At 37.6% G+C, this 18,678-nt stretch overlaps 1 protein-coding gene across 1 annotated transcript in view; it reads right to left on the bottom strand.

The window, feature by feature from the left end:
- The window catches only part of MCTP1 (multiple C2 and transmembrane domain containing 1), a 3,344,116-nt gene that overhangs the window by 433,037 nt on the left and 2,892,401 nt on the right, over positions 1 to 18,678 (bottom strand). Inside the window, exon 17 of the mRNA XM_044064134.1 lies at positions 5,723 to 5,779. Coding sequence (XP_043920069.1) covers positions 5,723 to 5,779 — 57 coding nt within the window. The remainder of the gene's footprint in view (positions 1 to 5,722; positions 5,780 to 18,678) is intronic.

Raw genomic sequence — 18,678 nt, 5'->3', positions numbered from 1 at the left:
AAAGATATAGGCCTGAAAACTCAGTTTATTGCACTGCTGCACCACCCCTCCACCTGTGCAGCCAATCACAGGTCTTTGGAGCAGTGTCGAACCAAAATGATGTAAGCGGGGGCAGCAGGCACAATGGAGTATCTTGGATGTCCATTTCGAGCTACTCAGCTGAGCAAAACGTTGCAGTTCCAGTGTTTCCCTTAAAGGAAAATAAATAAATATATTTCTGTAAAAATATTTTTTTTATTATTTTTTTTTTTGTGAGTTCTGCCCTGGAAAAGACAGCACCTGGGATAATTGTCCCCTTCGCCCTGACCTACTCTACTTGTGGGTCCTATCCTCATCTCTCTTTTGATTAATGACATTGCCTGACTTATCACTCCTCTAATATCACTCTCTGTGTTGATATTATTGTCTTACACAATACTCTAGACATCCTTAGTCTGTACAACAACTTTCAGTCAGACTCTAGCCTGCTCTGTGATTAGCTAACTAATAATAACCTCGCCTAAGCAGCACTAAAACAGCAACCATGCAACCATTCAGTCCAAATCATAGACTGCCCAGCTCTTCTAAGTTATACATACACTCCCTCAGTAGAAGCTTAAACCAGCAGGTAAGCCAATAAATATATCTGGGCCTTCTACTTGACTTCGCTTTCTTTCCTTCAAGACCCCTACTGTTACTGTTTGTAATTAAGTAACTCAATAGCTAACAGTATCTTATTCCATTTCTAGCCATCTCAGATACCCTGCTTATTCCACTATTGATAAGAATGTATTTAGCCCCTGACTTAGATGCATTCTTCCTCTAACAGTTCTCAATCCTTCTCATAAAACTCTGGTAAACGTTTTTGTAAATTCATCCATCTCTTTCCAAGAACTGAGCATCACTGTACTGTCCTACAAAGAGCTTACTAACTCCTAGTCACTATCCATGCAACATTCCTTCTCTCACCACTGATATTTAAATTGGTGAATGAAGGGCACTGCCTCACACTCAGAAACAGACTTACTCTTTGTTCCTATCTTTATGACCTTTCACATAAAAATGAAATCCATATTCCAGAAAGCAATAGGTGAAAAAAAGTTATAGCTGTCACTGATCAGCTTGAATTGCCTAGCTAAATAAAGGAAACTCAGTACAGCACTATCACACAAAAGCTAGTAGAACATCTCAGGAAGCCTTACCCTTGTTCATGCATTATATTCAAAGACTAATAAATTATACCCCTCTGTATTACTTAAAGCTTGAGACACTAAGAGCTTATTGTAGCAACATCAGTGGGAGGTTATAGCATATATCAGTCTTTTCTGTTGCATGTAAATATTTATATAGTCATTTTAACAATGTGAAATCACATTCAGTTTTACTCAGCCATAATAATGACTTCTATAAAGTTATGATTCTTATCATTTATTTGTGTATATGTGTATATCTATATATATATATATATATATCATGCATTTTTAACCTTTTTTCTACCCTCAGACCATGCCACTAGTCCTCTGTTTATGTTCCTACACATTCTCGACACTTCTCCTGGGTATCTCATTAACTTCTTACTGGAAAACTCTAGACATGTCCGTTGAGCAGGCAGGCCCCCGGACGTTTTAGGGAGTTGACCTTACAGTGAAATTTCTATAGTTGGGGAGTGAGGATCTATGGGAAGCCATGAAATGGGAGCTGCAAGCCATCATTCTGCACCTACATCATTCACTGTTTCTGTACTGAAGGAGTGACATGTAATGACGCCACCATGTCAACCACTTCCTCATGAAGTGCTAGGCTGTGAGGCCTCCGATATCCACCAGAGGTTGACACAGGCAGCAGTTCTTCCTGAACCCTCCCTAAAAATATGAAAACTGGCTGTTGGATGCTTTATCCTGTCTCTCTCAGACAGCTCTACCAGCAGACTAAGCCTGTTTTCAAGCTTTGGTCATAGACGGCACCGACAGTTGATCCACCTTTGTGCCATTGGGCCAGCTTGTACATATTGTACCTGTGCATCTCATTATTTGTGTATTACTTGCCTTTCGTAGTGCCTGGGTTGTGACTAAAAAAGGTCACATGGTCAGTGACCTTACCTGGTTAAGTAATTAGTACATAAAAATACACACTCATGGATTTTTGGTGCTTGTTTTAGTGAACTAGTACCAAAGATAGATAAAGCTGTAGAGAGACTCCGCTCTCTGCTAATAGTTTAATTGGATTCCATCTATACTGTTATGATCTACTTTAAAATAGGTGTTAAAATGAGCTTTTCTGTGGCCCTGTATTAAGACTCCTGTGGAGTTATACCACTTGCTGTCTTATGGAAAGGGGGTTCTAGACCACAGTGGGCTGTAAGAAATTAGTATATATAGGGATCTGGGATGGGTGGAATGACACAGAGGCAGAATGGTTAAAATCAATGAGATTTACACACAGACTCTGTATGTAATGCTGTTACAGCCTACAACCTAAAGTGTACATAGTTTGACTGTATAGCATTCCTATGGCTGTATCATTTCTACAGTAATTCACATATGTGTGTGTGTGTGTGTGTGTGTGTGTGTGTGTGTGTGTTGGGATTAAGGAATCAACTCTTATCATTCTGGTGTGTGAGTCAACGACTGCCTTGCAGTCTGTCATAGGTGTGAACAGCAGTTGCTACATAATGGCCAGAGTGCATACAGCAGATGAACAATGACCATTGTTAATAGATGAGGTGCAGTTATGGTAACATATGAGGATGCTGATATTTCTTGTTGTAGGAACATTAATCCTCTACAGAGTTAAGGACACTGGGTGAACTTTTAGACAACAATATTAAAACTTAGTTCTTCTTAAAAAATATAAATCCAAGTAAAATGCAAGAAAATTCACCATTTTAAGGGAAAAATGACTGTGCAAAACAGGAATGACGTAATATAAAATAGAATAAAAAGGTGTCATACAATTCATTCAGTCATGTGGCTTAATTAGATCTGTACAAGTAAATACTAGGCTATCAGTCTGCAGACTGTTACAACCAAAGGCAAATAACAAGAGGTCAGAACTAAACGTTGAACCTTGTATCTGTTCGGTTAAGGCCTTTACCATTATGCCAACCCTCCCTTGCAGTTTCCTCAACAGCTTTCCTTTTCTTTGTTTATAGATTTCTAGACTATCTGAAAAAGTTTAAAATGTATTGATTTTTTTATTCAGTTTGTGTTCTGATATAAAAGAATTATCTGCCACAGAAGAATTCTAAAAAAAAAGCAAAGAACAGTGTTGAATGTGACAAGCAATGTGAATTACTACTGGCATGCATATTAACAGCCTTCTTCTCATGTATGTGTATGCGATTAGCAGAATATGCTGCAAGTGAATAAGTAATGAAAGGGTTGGCCCAGCAATCAGAAAATACACGGTGCACTCATGCTGCAGATATTTGCAGAATAGTATTTAGTGAAGCATTACTCTGTTTCTTGGTATTTTATCTAAGGCTGCACTAACAGAAAACAATCTCCATTAAAATATGTGCATCTGACATTACAACAAGGACTATACTAGTAACAGACCATAATGCACTCCACTACAACTTAGCTTTCTGCAGAGTGGTGTTTATTTACTATTACCATGTAATGTTTTACACCTACTGTTTTACCCAGTTTATCATGATAATAATGGCCCTATCACTATCCAGTACCTCTCAACTGTACATATTTTTGCAACATGTCCAGATTTTTGCTTCATATTTGTGGTCTGTTCCTCATAAAAATTGTGTTTTTTTGACAAACCACTGAGAGTATCTGAGGATTAAAGTCACTAAATAATGGCATGCATTTGAGTTTCAGACTTTACATCATTCAGAAAATGCATGCTAACACAAACCCTGTTATTTTAGCAACTTTCTTAAGTTTATAAGCGTGATATTTAAAATGTGTGCTTATTTTTGGGTGTTTGTCCCCCCATTATGTCAGGCTTTGTCCAGGTTTCTTGCGCTAAGAGGTTGAGAAGTATGATCCAGTTTAGTTGCTAACCTTTAGTGTGGTATCTTGACATATGCATCGGTACCATCTATTTAGTGCATATTCATAGTCTTTGGTCATTCATTCATCCATCTTGGCTAGATTCATCAACATAATTCATAGGCACTGGGCCTAGCTAACCTATACTAGGTACTCACTTTTTGCTTACTTCAGAGGTAATTACATAAAGTTATTAACAGTGAGGTTAAAGTGACAGGTCTAGTTTCTTGTCTATGCTTTGATCCAACTGTTCTGAGGGAAACCTGATTTCCTCCAGTCTCCAAACACTAGTAGTAACACAGACCAGTAGAGCCACGAGGTCTGATGTTTATTCATGCATTTGTTGTATTTGTAGTGATCTCTGCTAGTATGCTGCTATGTATCCATAAGGCCACAAGGCCAGATGCTGTACAAAATTATTTTGTGAATGTAAACATTCAATGTCTAGATAACCCAAAAACTATATCCTAGTGAAGACTGCAGTAACAAAACAAATATTTTTTTCTGAATTTATTCCAATAAAAATACATCCACATCCAAACTGCTGTGGAATGGAATTAGGCTGCAAAACTGAGACCAAACAGAACACAATTAACCGCATGAGGTAGGTGTTTCATAATGGGCAATCTTTCACACAAGGTCAGCTAAAGTAACTGAGTACACTACATTGTTCTGATAGGATTCAGTCTTTTTAACATCAGATTGACACCTCAAAAATAATTTATTACACTTCAAATGCATTAGAGTGGCACAGCTCTGGCAGTTGTATAAAGTAAGTTACTGTTAGCAAAGTGTACGTGTACAGTGCTTTACATAACCCTTTCTTAAATACAAATCCTACTGTAGGTTTACACTGACTAGATAGACTATTTACTGTCTGTTTTCTGTCTTGTAAGCCCTATTTTGTATTACATATAAAAGCAAGCCATATTCAGACAAACATTTCATTTAGTAGTTAACATACACATTAGGAAAATAATTAAAAAAAATGTTGCAGCCTGCAGATACTTACAGGACACTCTAAAATGTACTTAGTTATGCACAGCTGTTGAAAGTTTGTCCTTTATACTATTGTGGAGTTAGTTTTCCACTTTATAATACAGTGTGAAACATTTTCATGGATAATGGAAGGGAACCATTATCAACCCAGATTTTGCCCTACTCTCTGAAAACGTCTTTCAAGCAGACAATTACCAGGATTAGAGAAGCTACACAGAACTGACGGACCCCTCAGTAGCTTGAAACAAGGATCCCATATATCTCTAGCATTATAGACTGCCAAGAAATGTCTAAGCCAGCAGTCAGTTTAAGAGCTGTTCACATCTGTAGTTTGCCATTTTTTTTCCTGAATTGCACTCTAATTTAAGAGCTGTGACAGGACACTTTTCTTGCCCTTCAGATGATGGGAAAAAAATGGTTGTCAGTGCAGATATCCTTTCAAGAGCGATCACTTTTTTAACAAGCACAATTTTGTTACTCTTGTTGCAGCCAGGGAAAAAAATGAGTTGTTGAACCCTTCCCCTGAATAACAAGGATTTATACTATCATGCCCTATAATGAAATATAAACCAGTGTTGTTACAGTGATAAACAGCTGTGTCCAATTTTCTTGTGTTAAAGCACTTTCAACTTTTTATTTTTTTTACTGTGAACGTTATCATGTCTAAATCCAAACAACCACTACCGTCACCACTGTCCCCTTTCCCTAGATACTTGAGTGATGGAAAGGCTAATTACCTTGTCATCTTTGTCATCTTCATCTTCCTCGTCCTCTAGTATGTCCTCCACTTCCTGCTGTTGTAGAGAGAAAAGGGGATGTGGAAGGAGAAAAAAAAAACAGTTCTAGTTAGAGTCAAGAAAAAATAAACTAAAATATGAAATCTCAGCAATGATTGCTTTGTACTTTAAAAAGTTAATTAAGAAATACAACAAATGCACTGATATAGGGGCCAGTCAAGAAATATGAATTCATGTGGCAATAGTTGACAGAAACAGGGATAAATTTGTCAGAATTATAAAGGAAAACAGAAACCTGTCGGGAGTGGTATGTTACCATTTTGAGATTGTTGCTTAGTAGTCCTAAGAACACAACTGTGTCTAGAAATATGAAGCATTATGATTCAGAGAGAGTGGCTAATAATAAATAACTTTGGCTGATGAAAATACAACTTATAACATTCATAGCATATATATATATATATATATATATATATATATATATATATATATATATAAATATACACACACACACACACACACACACACACACACACACACACACACACACACACACACACACACACACACATTATACAAAATATAAACACAGACATATATGTACATGTTCACAAAACAATATTCAGTATGAGGTAGCTTGTTGTGTGGCATCTTTATTACCGAAAAAGTCACTTTCATCTTTTTAAGAGTCAGTAACTTGCAGTTTATAAGCTCCAACACTGTGTCTGTTTGAAGTAAATGTTTTACATGAGGAAAAACATGAGTAGAAACTTTCAGTGGATTAAATACTGAGATAAAAGTTTATTTATTTTTTTTCTTTTCACATTGTTCACTGCCCCATAACTGCTAGTCAGATCCTTCTGCAAAAAAAAAAAATATATATATACTTCCTAAACCTGGCTGGGGTTTAGTTAGCAGAAACGAAAGGCTGTAAATCTTTATATTGGCTGCAGGATTAATCATGTCATTACAACAGCAAGAACATATCTGAGCACAGCTAATATCCATACGCAGTGCTTTGACTTATGAGAGGTATTTCCTAATGAGTTAACATGAGGCACACCAGCACAGTGATCTCATGAAAACTAATTAAACTTCTTACCCGATGTCGCTGTTCCATTGGTGGCTTGCCATTCTGCCTGCGTGGGCACACAGGGTGTACTGGAGTCAATATCTGCAGAATGCAATCTTTGCCTCCTGTTTTCTCTTCAAATGCATACATGCAGAAACATTTTTCCTAAGCCACAGCTGCTCGGTTTTGAGAGAAGATCACCCACATAACAAAAAGCAATTCACAGTTATGTGAGTCCCTCTGCTTTTAACTGTTGGCCTTTAATAACAGTTAATGAGTTGTACTAACATTGGGAACTGCTCATGCACATTCATGGGCTGCATATTCGTGCATACCATAATAAGTTCTTAAGAACTCATTTCAGAGCCTCAGACACATAATTGCAGTTTCTGTACACATGGACTAAACATACATTCTTTTGCAAATGATTTTATTAGTTGAGAGTCAGATAAAGGTAGCATTCATCAAGCCTTGATATTAGCTTATAAAAAGCATTCAGGAACTCAAAAGAAATGTAATGCATTTTGTATAGCAGGTAGTGAAAATCAAGCTCAGATATGTCTGCTGGATAAAGCTGTTTTATTTTAACCTGTTTTGTCATCCAGACTGTACTAGCCATTTTCATTGTCCTTAATTCTAAGTGCAGCCAACTTCATTTCTTAGTCATCTGCATTTAGTAAATAAAGATTATTTAAACAAGCACTTTTGTATCTTCTACAATAAAAATACACAGCATGGCTTTGATGAACTTAAAACAAAACTTCAAATAAAACATCCTAACTTCTTACTGACAGATAAGTGAGAAGAGGTATTAACATTCAATAGGTCAAATGTCAAAACCTGCAGAGGTGTAAGCTAGGACCAGCTACTTAGGAAAAAGTGCAAAAATTCTGTACAAAGCCAAAAATAAATGGGCAGCAAAGGCTTAAATCGGAGGTAGATTTCAAATATTGGTCTTATAAACTCAGAAAGTTGATAGAACAGGTTTTGCATTGGTATGCATGCTCCGAGGGAAATGAAGCCTGAAACTCAAATGTCTGTCATTATTTGGTAGCGTCAATCCTCATTGATTTACCACAAGTTTTATGAGCAACAGATCAAAATTATGTTGCAAAACTCTGCAAATTATGTGAAATTTTGGACAGACGTGAAGTATGTGTTTGTGTATACTGGAAGATGATTCTGCACAATAGTTACAAAATCTCCTTTTTATTTGCAGGATTTACAGAGAAATAGGTTGTTCCTGATCTGTGCATTCTGGCAATGTTCTGAGCTGTGAGATTAAATTTTAGTAAATTTGACGTTTCAGCAGATTCAACAGATGAAACACAATTTTCTGGGACCTATACTTTTATTGTCAGGAAGATGGATGAGGCCCAGAAAACATGAGGCTTTCATGTATTAGGTCATTTTAGACAAGACTTCTCATTCTCCATAACTTTACCTTTTTTACATTTTCTGCTTGTGCAACTGCTAATTTGCTTTTTTCAGCGTTTTGCATTTAGAATCTGTTTTAATTTTCTGCATTATGTTTGGAAAGGCATCCCCTATACTCACACACACACACACACACACACACACACACACACACACACACACACACACACACACACATATTTAGACACTCTTGCATACACAGGTCTATGTTAGTTCATCGAAATACTTATTTGTCAAATACGTATTCACTGATTAAACAATGAAATTCATTACAGCTAATCACAGAATTTTTCCCAGAGTTAAGTACCACTGGGCGATCAGCATAAGTTTGCCCTTTTCCCCACCATAGTATGATTTTGGAGTTGGTATATGTAGTTAGGGGGGTGCAGCCCTCTACATTGGGGGTATGGGGGCAAAGGCCTTTACTTGGGTGGGTTTGATTTATTGCAGTGTGTGTTCCGGAGTTCTAGAGGGCAAGTGTTTCCTAACCCTGGGAAAAAGTCCATGCTTTGCTGTAATGAATTTCACTGTTTAGCCTTTTTGCTGTAATGAATTTCACTGTTTAGCCTTTACTGAATACCTATTTGATGAATACGTATTTCAATGAATTAATATAGACCCGCATACACACACACTTCCAAACATTCCATACATATCTCCACAGCCACTCATCCACAAGCAAGCCTGCTCATACTTGCTTACACTCATAGAAACACTTAATCATTTGAATGCATAGGGGTGAATAGGTAACTGCTGTGTTTTACAGAGGATACTTTTTACTTCTACAATAAAATTTTACTTGGCTGAGTGATTTTCTGATGCATTCCCCGCCTGCATATTGGGAGCTGTGGACATTTCTGTGGGACAACACACTGTTTATAGCATTAGTCACTCTTCTGGAAAACCATGTTAGCATGTTACTTCACTTGCATGACTGGTCTCCATGATGAGGCCCCTGAGAGGAGAAAACCTCAGTGGTAGTTTAGTTTCTGAATCTGAAAGGCCTAGTGTAATGTGGAAACCATTGGGACTAAGGCTTCTGCATTGTGTTAAGCCTTTCTAAATCCTACAGTGTGTTTCTGCTTCTTGGAACATCAGAGTTCTTAGTGCTGCATGTTATGACATCATATTACGTAATTATACTTTATTTTATTTATTGTTCATTGGTTGAATGGATTAGTGGACTAGTCAGCTGACATTTTTTTCAGCCATGTCCCAGGCCAGAGGCAACACAATAGCATATCAGTAAACGATATATTATTTTCATTGCATATTTTCACTGAGATAGAAGATATCTATTATTAACAAACTGCACTTTCACTATACCATTTTTAGAGGATACAAATTAATATTGATAAAAATTAAAATGTGGGAGCTGAGCTGTTGATAATGTGACTTGTTTAATGTCATAAAATATCACAGTAGTAAGACTGGATATTTATTGTACTCATTGGTTTACTATGTCAAAACGTAGATTGCAACAGCAAAGCTTCCGCTCGTATGGCAGGTGCAACGGCCCAACTAACAACCAAACTCAAATCCAAAAGAAGCCAGCACTCAAGTGAGGGGTTAATGCAGACTTTATTAAGCTCAAAGAAACATCCACAGACCGGTTTTGGCCATAAGCCTTTTTCAATGTGCTCTACATAAGCTTAAACTCAACACATTTATATAGAAAAAACTTAATACAATAATTAGCCGGTTCCACCCATCCAATCAGTTAACAACCATTAAAGATGTTCATTCAATCCAGGGGAAAAAAGACTTCCCAATTTAACAATCCAACTTCTTTCTTTTTTATTTAAAATATTATGCCAACCAGCTTTTAAATTTCTATTTACAAGAACATTGTCAATGACGATAAATTTGAAGTGTGCTGTAGGGTGTTTTATAGTATGCTTGTACAAAGCATTAGTTAAACATTTATTTCTAATATTAGTAAGGTGTTCAGAAATGCGTAATCTAATAGGTCTGGAAGTCTGCCCTACATAGAATGCTGAACACGTACACATAACCAAACAAACCACCCAATCTGTACTACAATTAGCAAATATATTAATGTTGAAAATACAAGATGTATTTTTACTAGTAAATTCCATGGTTTTGCATATGTGCCTGCAAAATGAACAGTGGCCACATGGAAATTTATAAAGTCTGCATTGACCTCTCACTTGAATGCTGGCCTCTTTTGGAACTGAAAACATAGATTGCCACATATACTGTTTTTTTAAGGTGGCATTTATTTTTATTTTACACCTTTTTCTTTTCCCCTTGAGTTTGTGTGCACTTGGAGTTACTATATGGGGGCTGAGGTGTAAGACAGAGCTCCCACAGCGAGGTGCAGTTTTGTTGTATCCTGAGCAAAGTCTGATTGTATGAATGCTAGTATGAATGATGTAGTTAGAGGACAGGTCATATGGTTGTATCTAATCTTCTCCAGTATTTTAGTGAGGAGGCATGTATATTAGCTAGTCTGAAATGTATGGATTTGGATGTTGCAGCTTCAGCTACATCACCAGCTTAATTGTATTTCAGACTATAGCATGACTTTTATATACATCTAATGCTAATTACAGTTCAAATTTTGAACAGTAAGGGGCAAGAAAATAGTCTCTACAACCTCTGACACCAAAAGAACTTTCTAGAATCCTTACCACTTTATTTTATGCTCATTTTGACATCTTCATTGAGAAAATCTTGTTAGTCATATATCTGGGTGTTTGGCTACAAGACCAATTAGATTTTCCTTTTATTTTCAATGGCATTTTAGATCATTTTATAGGACTCATACCAGCATCTTTCTACCAGCCCACAGGACTTCAATTAAAACAAATGATTGCACTTATCTTTAGTTGGCATTATTCTGTCTATAGCAACATGCCTGAACCCCATGAACAATAATGCCTTCTGTTCTGCTCATACTATTTCCCTTAAACTCTCATAGTTATTCCGTCTAGTACCCTCTTACTTTCCTATATATATATATATATATATATATATATATATATATATATATATATATACACACACACACACACACACACACACACATACATATAGACACACACAGACACACAAACACACCATACACGCATACACACATATCTTACCTACTGAGTAGACGTCCTTGCTCTAAGTTTTCAAATTACTTATTTACTGAGTTATTTACTTTGAATGGCACAGCACTGACTCCAATGGCTTTATTTTAGGCTCGGTCCAGGTGTACCAAGAAAAGGAAAGGAAAAATGTACATAAAACACACACACACACTAAACATGACACTATAAGCAGAGAAATACAAAGGACAACATGTAGAGTAAATTACACAAAAGTATTACAAATGTGTAGACAAAACAGAAACAGTAATAGTAATTTCATCTGATGAAGTATTATGAATTACTATATCAACCATGAGAGCATTTTTACTAAGTGTGTGATTTAGAAACGCATTTTGTAGAAAGAGAAAGGGAAAGAGGAGGAGGAAGCATGTTAGGTTATATTACCAGAGCGAGACAGAGAGATACTGTGTGTGTGTGTGTGTGTGTGTGTGTGTGTGTGTGTGTGTGTGTGTGTGTGTATATATGTGTGTGTGTGTGTGTATGTGTGTGTATGTGTCTGTTTGTGTGTGTGTGAGAAATTGGATTGACCTCATGATTTAAGGTTAACCTTTAGCTGTGATCAGAATATGGGACATAAAGATTGATCTTTAGTTAAGACTGGGAGAGAGATTTCCATAGTTTGGGTCCTAGGGAAGAAAAGACAGTGTGTGCTTTGAAGTCTACTTTGGGTGCATTGAAGTATAGGACCTGTGTGGTTTAGACTTCTCAGGTTATAGGATGGCATCTTCTTGAATAATTTTGATGCAAGAGGGGAGAAGGACTCATTGTTAATGAGCTTAAATAGTTGTGAGGCAAGCAGAAAGTAAGCATATTGTCTCACAGGAAGCCTGTTTGCTTTTTCTGTGAGTTTTGCAGTGGTGTTCATTTCTCGGGGAGAGAGTTATCAACCTATATACAGCATTAGAGGGGGCTTGAATGGTGGCTGTATTTTGCTTGGATGATAAGGAGACCATATTCTAACCGATCTAGTTGGATACCTTTTCCAATGGCATTTCTGGTATTTTTGGGAAGAAACTGGCAAATTGTATTAATCCAGAATATGAAAGATTTGATTTTCTTGTGAGTTTTTTTCCATATGAATATTAAAGTCTAAAAATGGATCCAACCAAAGTCCTAAATATTTAAATACAGAAGCATTTCTGATGGTGGTATTAATATGATCATGGATTTGTATGATTCTGGAAGTAGCTGAGATTTTCTGCCTGTTTCCAAACACCACTGTTTTAGTTATAGCTGAGTTAAGTAATATTTGGTTATCAGTGATCCATTGAAAGAGACAGTGAAAGTCCACCAGCAGCAGTTAACTAGATAGAAGAGAATGACTGGAGTGGAACAAAATCAATTCATCCGCATAAAACAAGAGGGGAAGATGTGGTAAGTCAATTGGGGGTTTGTTAATGTACATGCAAAAAAGGACAAGGGTCAAAACTGATCCTTGAGGGACCCCTTTTAGCAGAGGGGCTGACAGTAAACTAGAAGAGTTAAACTGAAAAGAGAAATGGTGATTAGACAGTTTTTAAACAGGGTAGTGCATATTGGCTGACACCTATTTCAATGAGGTGGTGCAGAAGAATTATGTAATTGACCAGACCAAAGGGACAGGCGAGGTTGATTAAAATGGTACCAGTGAATAGCTCTGTTGCCAGTGAGTACCCAGAGGGCTGTGGATGTACTGCAACCAGACCAGAAGCCTTGCTGTTTTTGAGAAAGACGTGGTATTGACTGATGTTTTTGCGTGAGTTGTAGGTATAGCAATTTTTCAAAATTTTCCCTAGGGCTGGGAGAATACAAGTTGAATGGACAACTGAGGGATTTGAATTTTTTGGTAGTGGTTTAACAATAGCACTTTTACAGACATTACTCATGATATGTTATTTTGAGAAATACACAAGTAGTATATGTGTGTTTGTGGAGTCAAGATGTAGTCCATACAGTGATAGATAAACCAAAGCTTCAGTTTGTACCTGGGTGTACAGGGGGGTGGGGGCTAAGATTAATTTGCTAAGGTAGTGGATTTAAAGTAGAAAGTGAGTATGCATGATGGGGGAGTGGATGAGGGAGAGTATACCTGGTTAAAAATAGAGGTGGGGAGATTTCCAAAATGAAAAAGGAAATTATGGACAGACAGGTCAGAAGATGTTAAGGAGGGTTCTTTCATCTGGTGACTCAATTAACATCTTTGCAAAAGCTATTTTTGATGCCATTAGTAAAGTTTTATATGATTTCATCAGACGACTTTTATACTGGTGTACAGCCTGTTTAGTATGGTTGCAGAGTTGCATGTAGTGTTGCCTGTTTACAATGGCAGGCTGTTTTTTTCCAGGAATGCCAGGCCTTGTCTCTCACTTTTAGGACAGCAGTGAGCTCATAGGTTACCAGGAATTTGTTTTAGGTTTGTACAGCCTCTGTAACAATGGCAAGCATTAAAGGGAATAGCTCTGCAGCAGAGTGTTACTGTTGGATGAGCTCAGTTTTGATAACTATTCAGTAGAGGAGACGACTGATTTGAGGTTGTTAATGTTAACTTAGGATTTATTGTGAAATGAAATTACCTTTGGACGATTTTTTGTTTCATAAGGATGGTGGACAAAAAGACTGACTGAGCAGGGTCACTGACAGATGGTGAATGAATGGTGATGTTTAAGATAAGGGAAGGTTTATTTGTTAGTACTAAATCTATCAGACAGTGCCTAGAAGGTTTTAAACTGGGCCATGTAGGTTACTACTTGGATGAGGTTGTGTAGCAAGAGTAGAGTATTAAGATAATTGCATATTGAGCTGAACATATTGAGACTGAGGTCACTCGGTATAATGAGGTTTTTGATATTGTTGGAGGTTGATATTATTTCCATTTATAGGTTATTTTATCTGTGGAAGTGAGAATGAAGGTGGGAGGTACGCTAATGTGAGATACAAAGCTATATTCTTCAGGGAGGGAATTTGGAAGGGTAGCCAGTGAGTTGAGGTGTCTGACACTGGGTTCCCTTGGGTAATAAGTGTGTTTAAGTATAACTTGAAGAGGAGGACAGTCCCTCAGCCCTGTCTTATGCTTGACCTGTGGTCAAAGTAGTAGTTGTAGCCAGGAAAGAAGTGATGTACGGAAGGGCTGTTGGGTTTGATTCACGGCTGCATGGCTGGCCTTAGGCATAGGCCAACTAGGTGGCCGCCTAGGGCGCCGGTATAGCAGGGGCACTTTTCCAGTATTTATTTGGTGTAGGTAGACCAGGGTGGGGGCACCAGGTAATGTGTTGGGGGGGCGCCATGGAGCTGTTTTGCTTAGGGCACCAGTTGACCTAGGGCCGCTTCTGCACGGCTGTGACAGCAATAAGGTTCACATAGACTGATGATTAATCTGTTTTGTTTTTGATGATCTGTGCATTAATTAGGAAGCAGGTGAAGAGATATGGATGGCTGTTAGATTCAACATTACCTTGGAGAAGAAGGGGAAAACTGATGTTTATTTGTAGAAGTATTTAGCGGGGGAAGAGCAGTAGGAGGATGAGCTTGTTTGAAGTTAAGTGGTTTATTAATAGGGAATGCCAAGAGGATTTGAAATTGGTTCAAGCAGATTGTTTAACTACTTTGGTGAGATTGTGTAGTAACAGTAAAATATTCAAATCATGGCATATCCAGCTGAACATAGTGAGACTGAAGTCACCTTGTATAATGAGATTTTTGATATTGCTGGAGGTTGTACTTATTTTCCTTAGTAGAGTATTTAGTTTTGGTAGTCAGGATGGAGAAGGAAGGTATGCTAATAGCAGATGGATTGCTGTATTCCTGAGGGAAGGAATTGAGAAAATTAGCCAGCTAGGTGAGGTGTATGAGATTAGGTATCCTTGAGCAATGAGTTTGATGTTTGAGTATGACTTGAAGAGAGGAGTCCCTCTACCTTGTATTGTGCCTGGCCTGGGGGCCAAAGTAGTAGCTGTAACTTGGAAAGACATGGCCTACAAAAGGATTTGATTCATGATCCTGTGGTAGCAAGAACATTTTATTTTAATTTGTAAAAGTATTTAGGGAGGCAGAAGAGGAAGACTGTCTTCGAAGTTAAGTGGTCAAATACATAGATTGTGTTTGTAAATGAGTGGGCAGTAACTGACAAAGATGGATGGGTTCAGATAATGAGTAGAAGGTATTAGTTAACATGAGTAAATATTTGTCATTTTATGTGGTGAAATGTGAGGAGAGGGTGGGAAATAAAAGTGTAGAAGGTAGTGAGATTATGATGTAAAAACTGGGACAATGAATAACAAGTAAGTAGGACTTGGTGGTTTTGGAAGAACATCGCTATCACATTTCTAATCTCTGCTCCACATTCTGTTGTGTCTTCCTAATGTTTTTAGCTTTTCTTCCCCACTGTGCTATCTCTGCCAAAGCTGCCTTTTGAATTCCATCTTTTCAGCATTTGCCCAGCCATCACTATCAGTTATTTTCCCTTTCTACTATCTGACCATACAGCTCACAAGTGTCACTTAATCCTTCTGTTTGTCACTTTCTCCCTACTACCCTGCATTAATCTCTTTTCTCTCTCACACATAACGTGTTGCCTCCTTCTGTTGTTACTTCTGTTGGAGGCTATATTTCTCTCCACTTCCTCCTTATCAACATGTATGCTCTGCCCCACCTCGTTTCCCATTATTTTATCCTTTTCCAGCCATTTCTATTCCCTGGCTTCACCTACCCTTCCATCCCACCCCATTCCCTTTCATTCTCACTGCCTTTCTCCCTTGCTTTGCATACCTCAGCTAATGATACTGCCAGTCTTCCTTCCCGAACAGTCTCATACCCCCTTGTTCCCCTTATTTTATTTCTAATAGCAGGTACTGCAGTATATTACATTCATCGCTTCCTCTCACTTTCATCCTTAGGTCTTCTCTAAGTATTAAATTTCAACAGAATAACACATTAATAGGCGATTCCCTTATAATATACATTCATTTTCATCTATATAATGTAATAATTTCCTGCTTCCCTGTTATGAAGGGTATTACTGAGCAACTTAACCCGTGGAATGCATTTGAATATAATGTGTTCTGGTTTATTATATCTACTTACTAGAAGACATAACTGAAAGAAAACATACAGTATATCTTTTTCCCTGTTAATAAGTTACATTTCCTAGGTATACATGATAATGTTTTTATTTTTTATTACAAATAAATGGGTGGGTGATACACAACTAAGCTTCTTATAAGAAAAATATGATTGTCACGAGCACAATCATGTATGACTGAAACTACAGCAATGTTGCGCTCACAGGAGGGCTCATTCCTTATAAAACACATTGCTAGATAGAAATACATTCCTTGTTATTTGAGGGTGTACATTCTGTAGTCTTGGTATCTCATATCTCACCAGCATGGCAAGCTTACCCCCCACCCTCATGTTCCCAATATTAATATAAAAAACTGCACAACAAGTACAAACCACTGACGGGGAGGTAAAAGTAATAGTATTTTCAGATTTAAAAAAAAAAAAAAAAAAACGCGAAAATTCTCACCTTTCTGGAGATCGGGAGAAGAACCCTGGCTCTCCTGCTTTGTTACATAGGTGCTTGTATTCAACATGCTGTACCACTGAAGCACTTTGGTCAGCCTAATTCTATCAAATCAATTTACCCCTTTGCCCCAGTTCTAGAATTATTATTGCATACGTAATTCCTGCAGCATTGCTTGCTTCGTGGTGCAGAAGAAACACAATTCTAGTCATTTACAAGAATGAAATAAGACAGCATGGCAGCTTAAATCACAAAATATGGTATTAATGTCCACCATTTGACAGGATGAGTGGCCTAGCCTTGGTGAATACCACGGGAAGGCTTTATAACTGGCTAAAATAACAATGCTGGGAAATGGCTAAGCAGCATCCTCATTACCGTTGCACAGGCAGTCAGACCTCAACTCAGCAAGAGAAAAAATGGCATCAGAATTTCCTGCAGCACATCGAGTGCATCAGTATAATAACAAAAGCACTCCCATTGAAAGAGTCTACTGCCTTGGTACACACAGCACCGTCAATTCTGATAACACTGCAGCACTACACCGACCTGAGATCAAAGACCTGTAAAGGCTTTCTCACCGTTCCCCTTAACCAGCAGCTCGATCTTTTATTAATGATTGCTGTCAGTCCCAGCACTTAATTAACTAAGTTATGCTTGCTTAAGCAAACCACCTAGAGAAAACAAAGCAGCTCTTGACGCCGTGAGAAAATAAATGTAAAGAATGAATAATTTTCCTGAAATATGTTTCTACAGTGGTTTGAAATCTCCTGCTCAGCTCATGCAACCTGGCTTCTAAATTATGCTTCGCTATAACTTGCCTCATATCAAGCAGAATTAATCAAACAAAACAGAGGCACGAGGGAAATCAGAAAGATCTAATATAAGCAGTTAAAAGTGACATGACCTTTTGTAATGTCACTTGTCACGGGTGTACATGTCACAAACTGGTAGCATTTTCAGGAAAAAAACTGATTTTTTTTGGTCCTGATCACCAAGCTTGGTATTAACACAGATGACATTTTGAAAACCATATAGGGCCACCATTAACTGTGGTATCCATGTCAGTTTGTAGTTCAGTTACAACCCCATTGTGTTCAACATGTACTTCTGCAGCAGGAAGCCTTTAACACAGCTGTAGGCTCCTCTAATAATGGCCATAAACAAGGACATAGCTGCAGCTTTGAGAAAAGGGATGTAAGAAGGCAGTTTTAATTATGAATACAAATGCAGTTTTAGAGATCATGGCATAGGTACCCATAAGCAGTCTTGCTTTAGTTATCACAATGAAAGAACTGCTCCTCCACTTTTTAATTTGTTTGGAGGTGATGGTTGTATTTCAGTTATATGCTTTTAGTATTAAAGATATAACATAATCAACACCAAAAGCTGGTATAACTGTGGAGTGAAAGGTGCAGGTCCTTGTTAACTGTTAAACCATATTTCAGGTTTATGCTGCTTTTTTCACACCCTGGAAATTTTTTAACCACTGCAACTCCTTCTGTTGCATTAAGTTTCCTGATAATTACAGACTGTAGGATTTAAGTAAGGACTACTTTTCACATGGACTGCTTCAGAAACCCACATCCTCACCTCTATTTTCAGCAGCCATGCTATATAAGATTCCTAAGTCTACGGCATGAGCAGGTGTAATGATATTGCTGTAAATGGCATGTGTGCAAAATACTCTTGAATTTAAACAACTGAAGTGTGGAGGAATTTCTTGTCCCTTTTTAATTGGAATGTGATACCCCACGAGCACCCTTAACATAATTACCTTCTAGGTTGCTATTCTTGGGGGAAATGTGAATATTCCATTATACGTATT

This window comes from Protopterus annectens, chromosome 2.part2 (genome assembly GCF_019279795.1).
Source record: "Protopterus annectens isolate FY-2018-M chromosome 2.part2, PAN1.0, whole genome shotgun sequence".
Taxonomy (NCBI): domain Eukaryota; kingdom Metazoa; phylum Chordata; order Ceratodontiformes; family Protopteridae; genus Protopterus; species Protopterus annectens.
The sequence above is the reverse complement of the archived record's forward strand: the minus strand, read 5'-3'. Positions and strand labels throughout refer to the sequence as shown.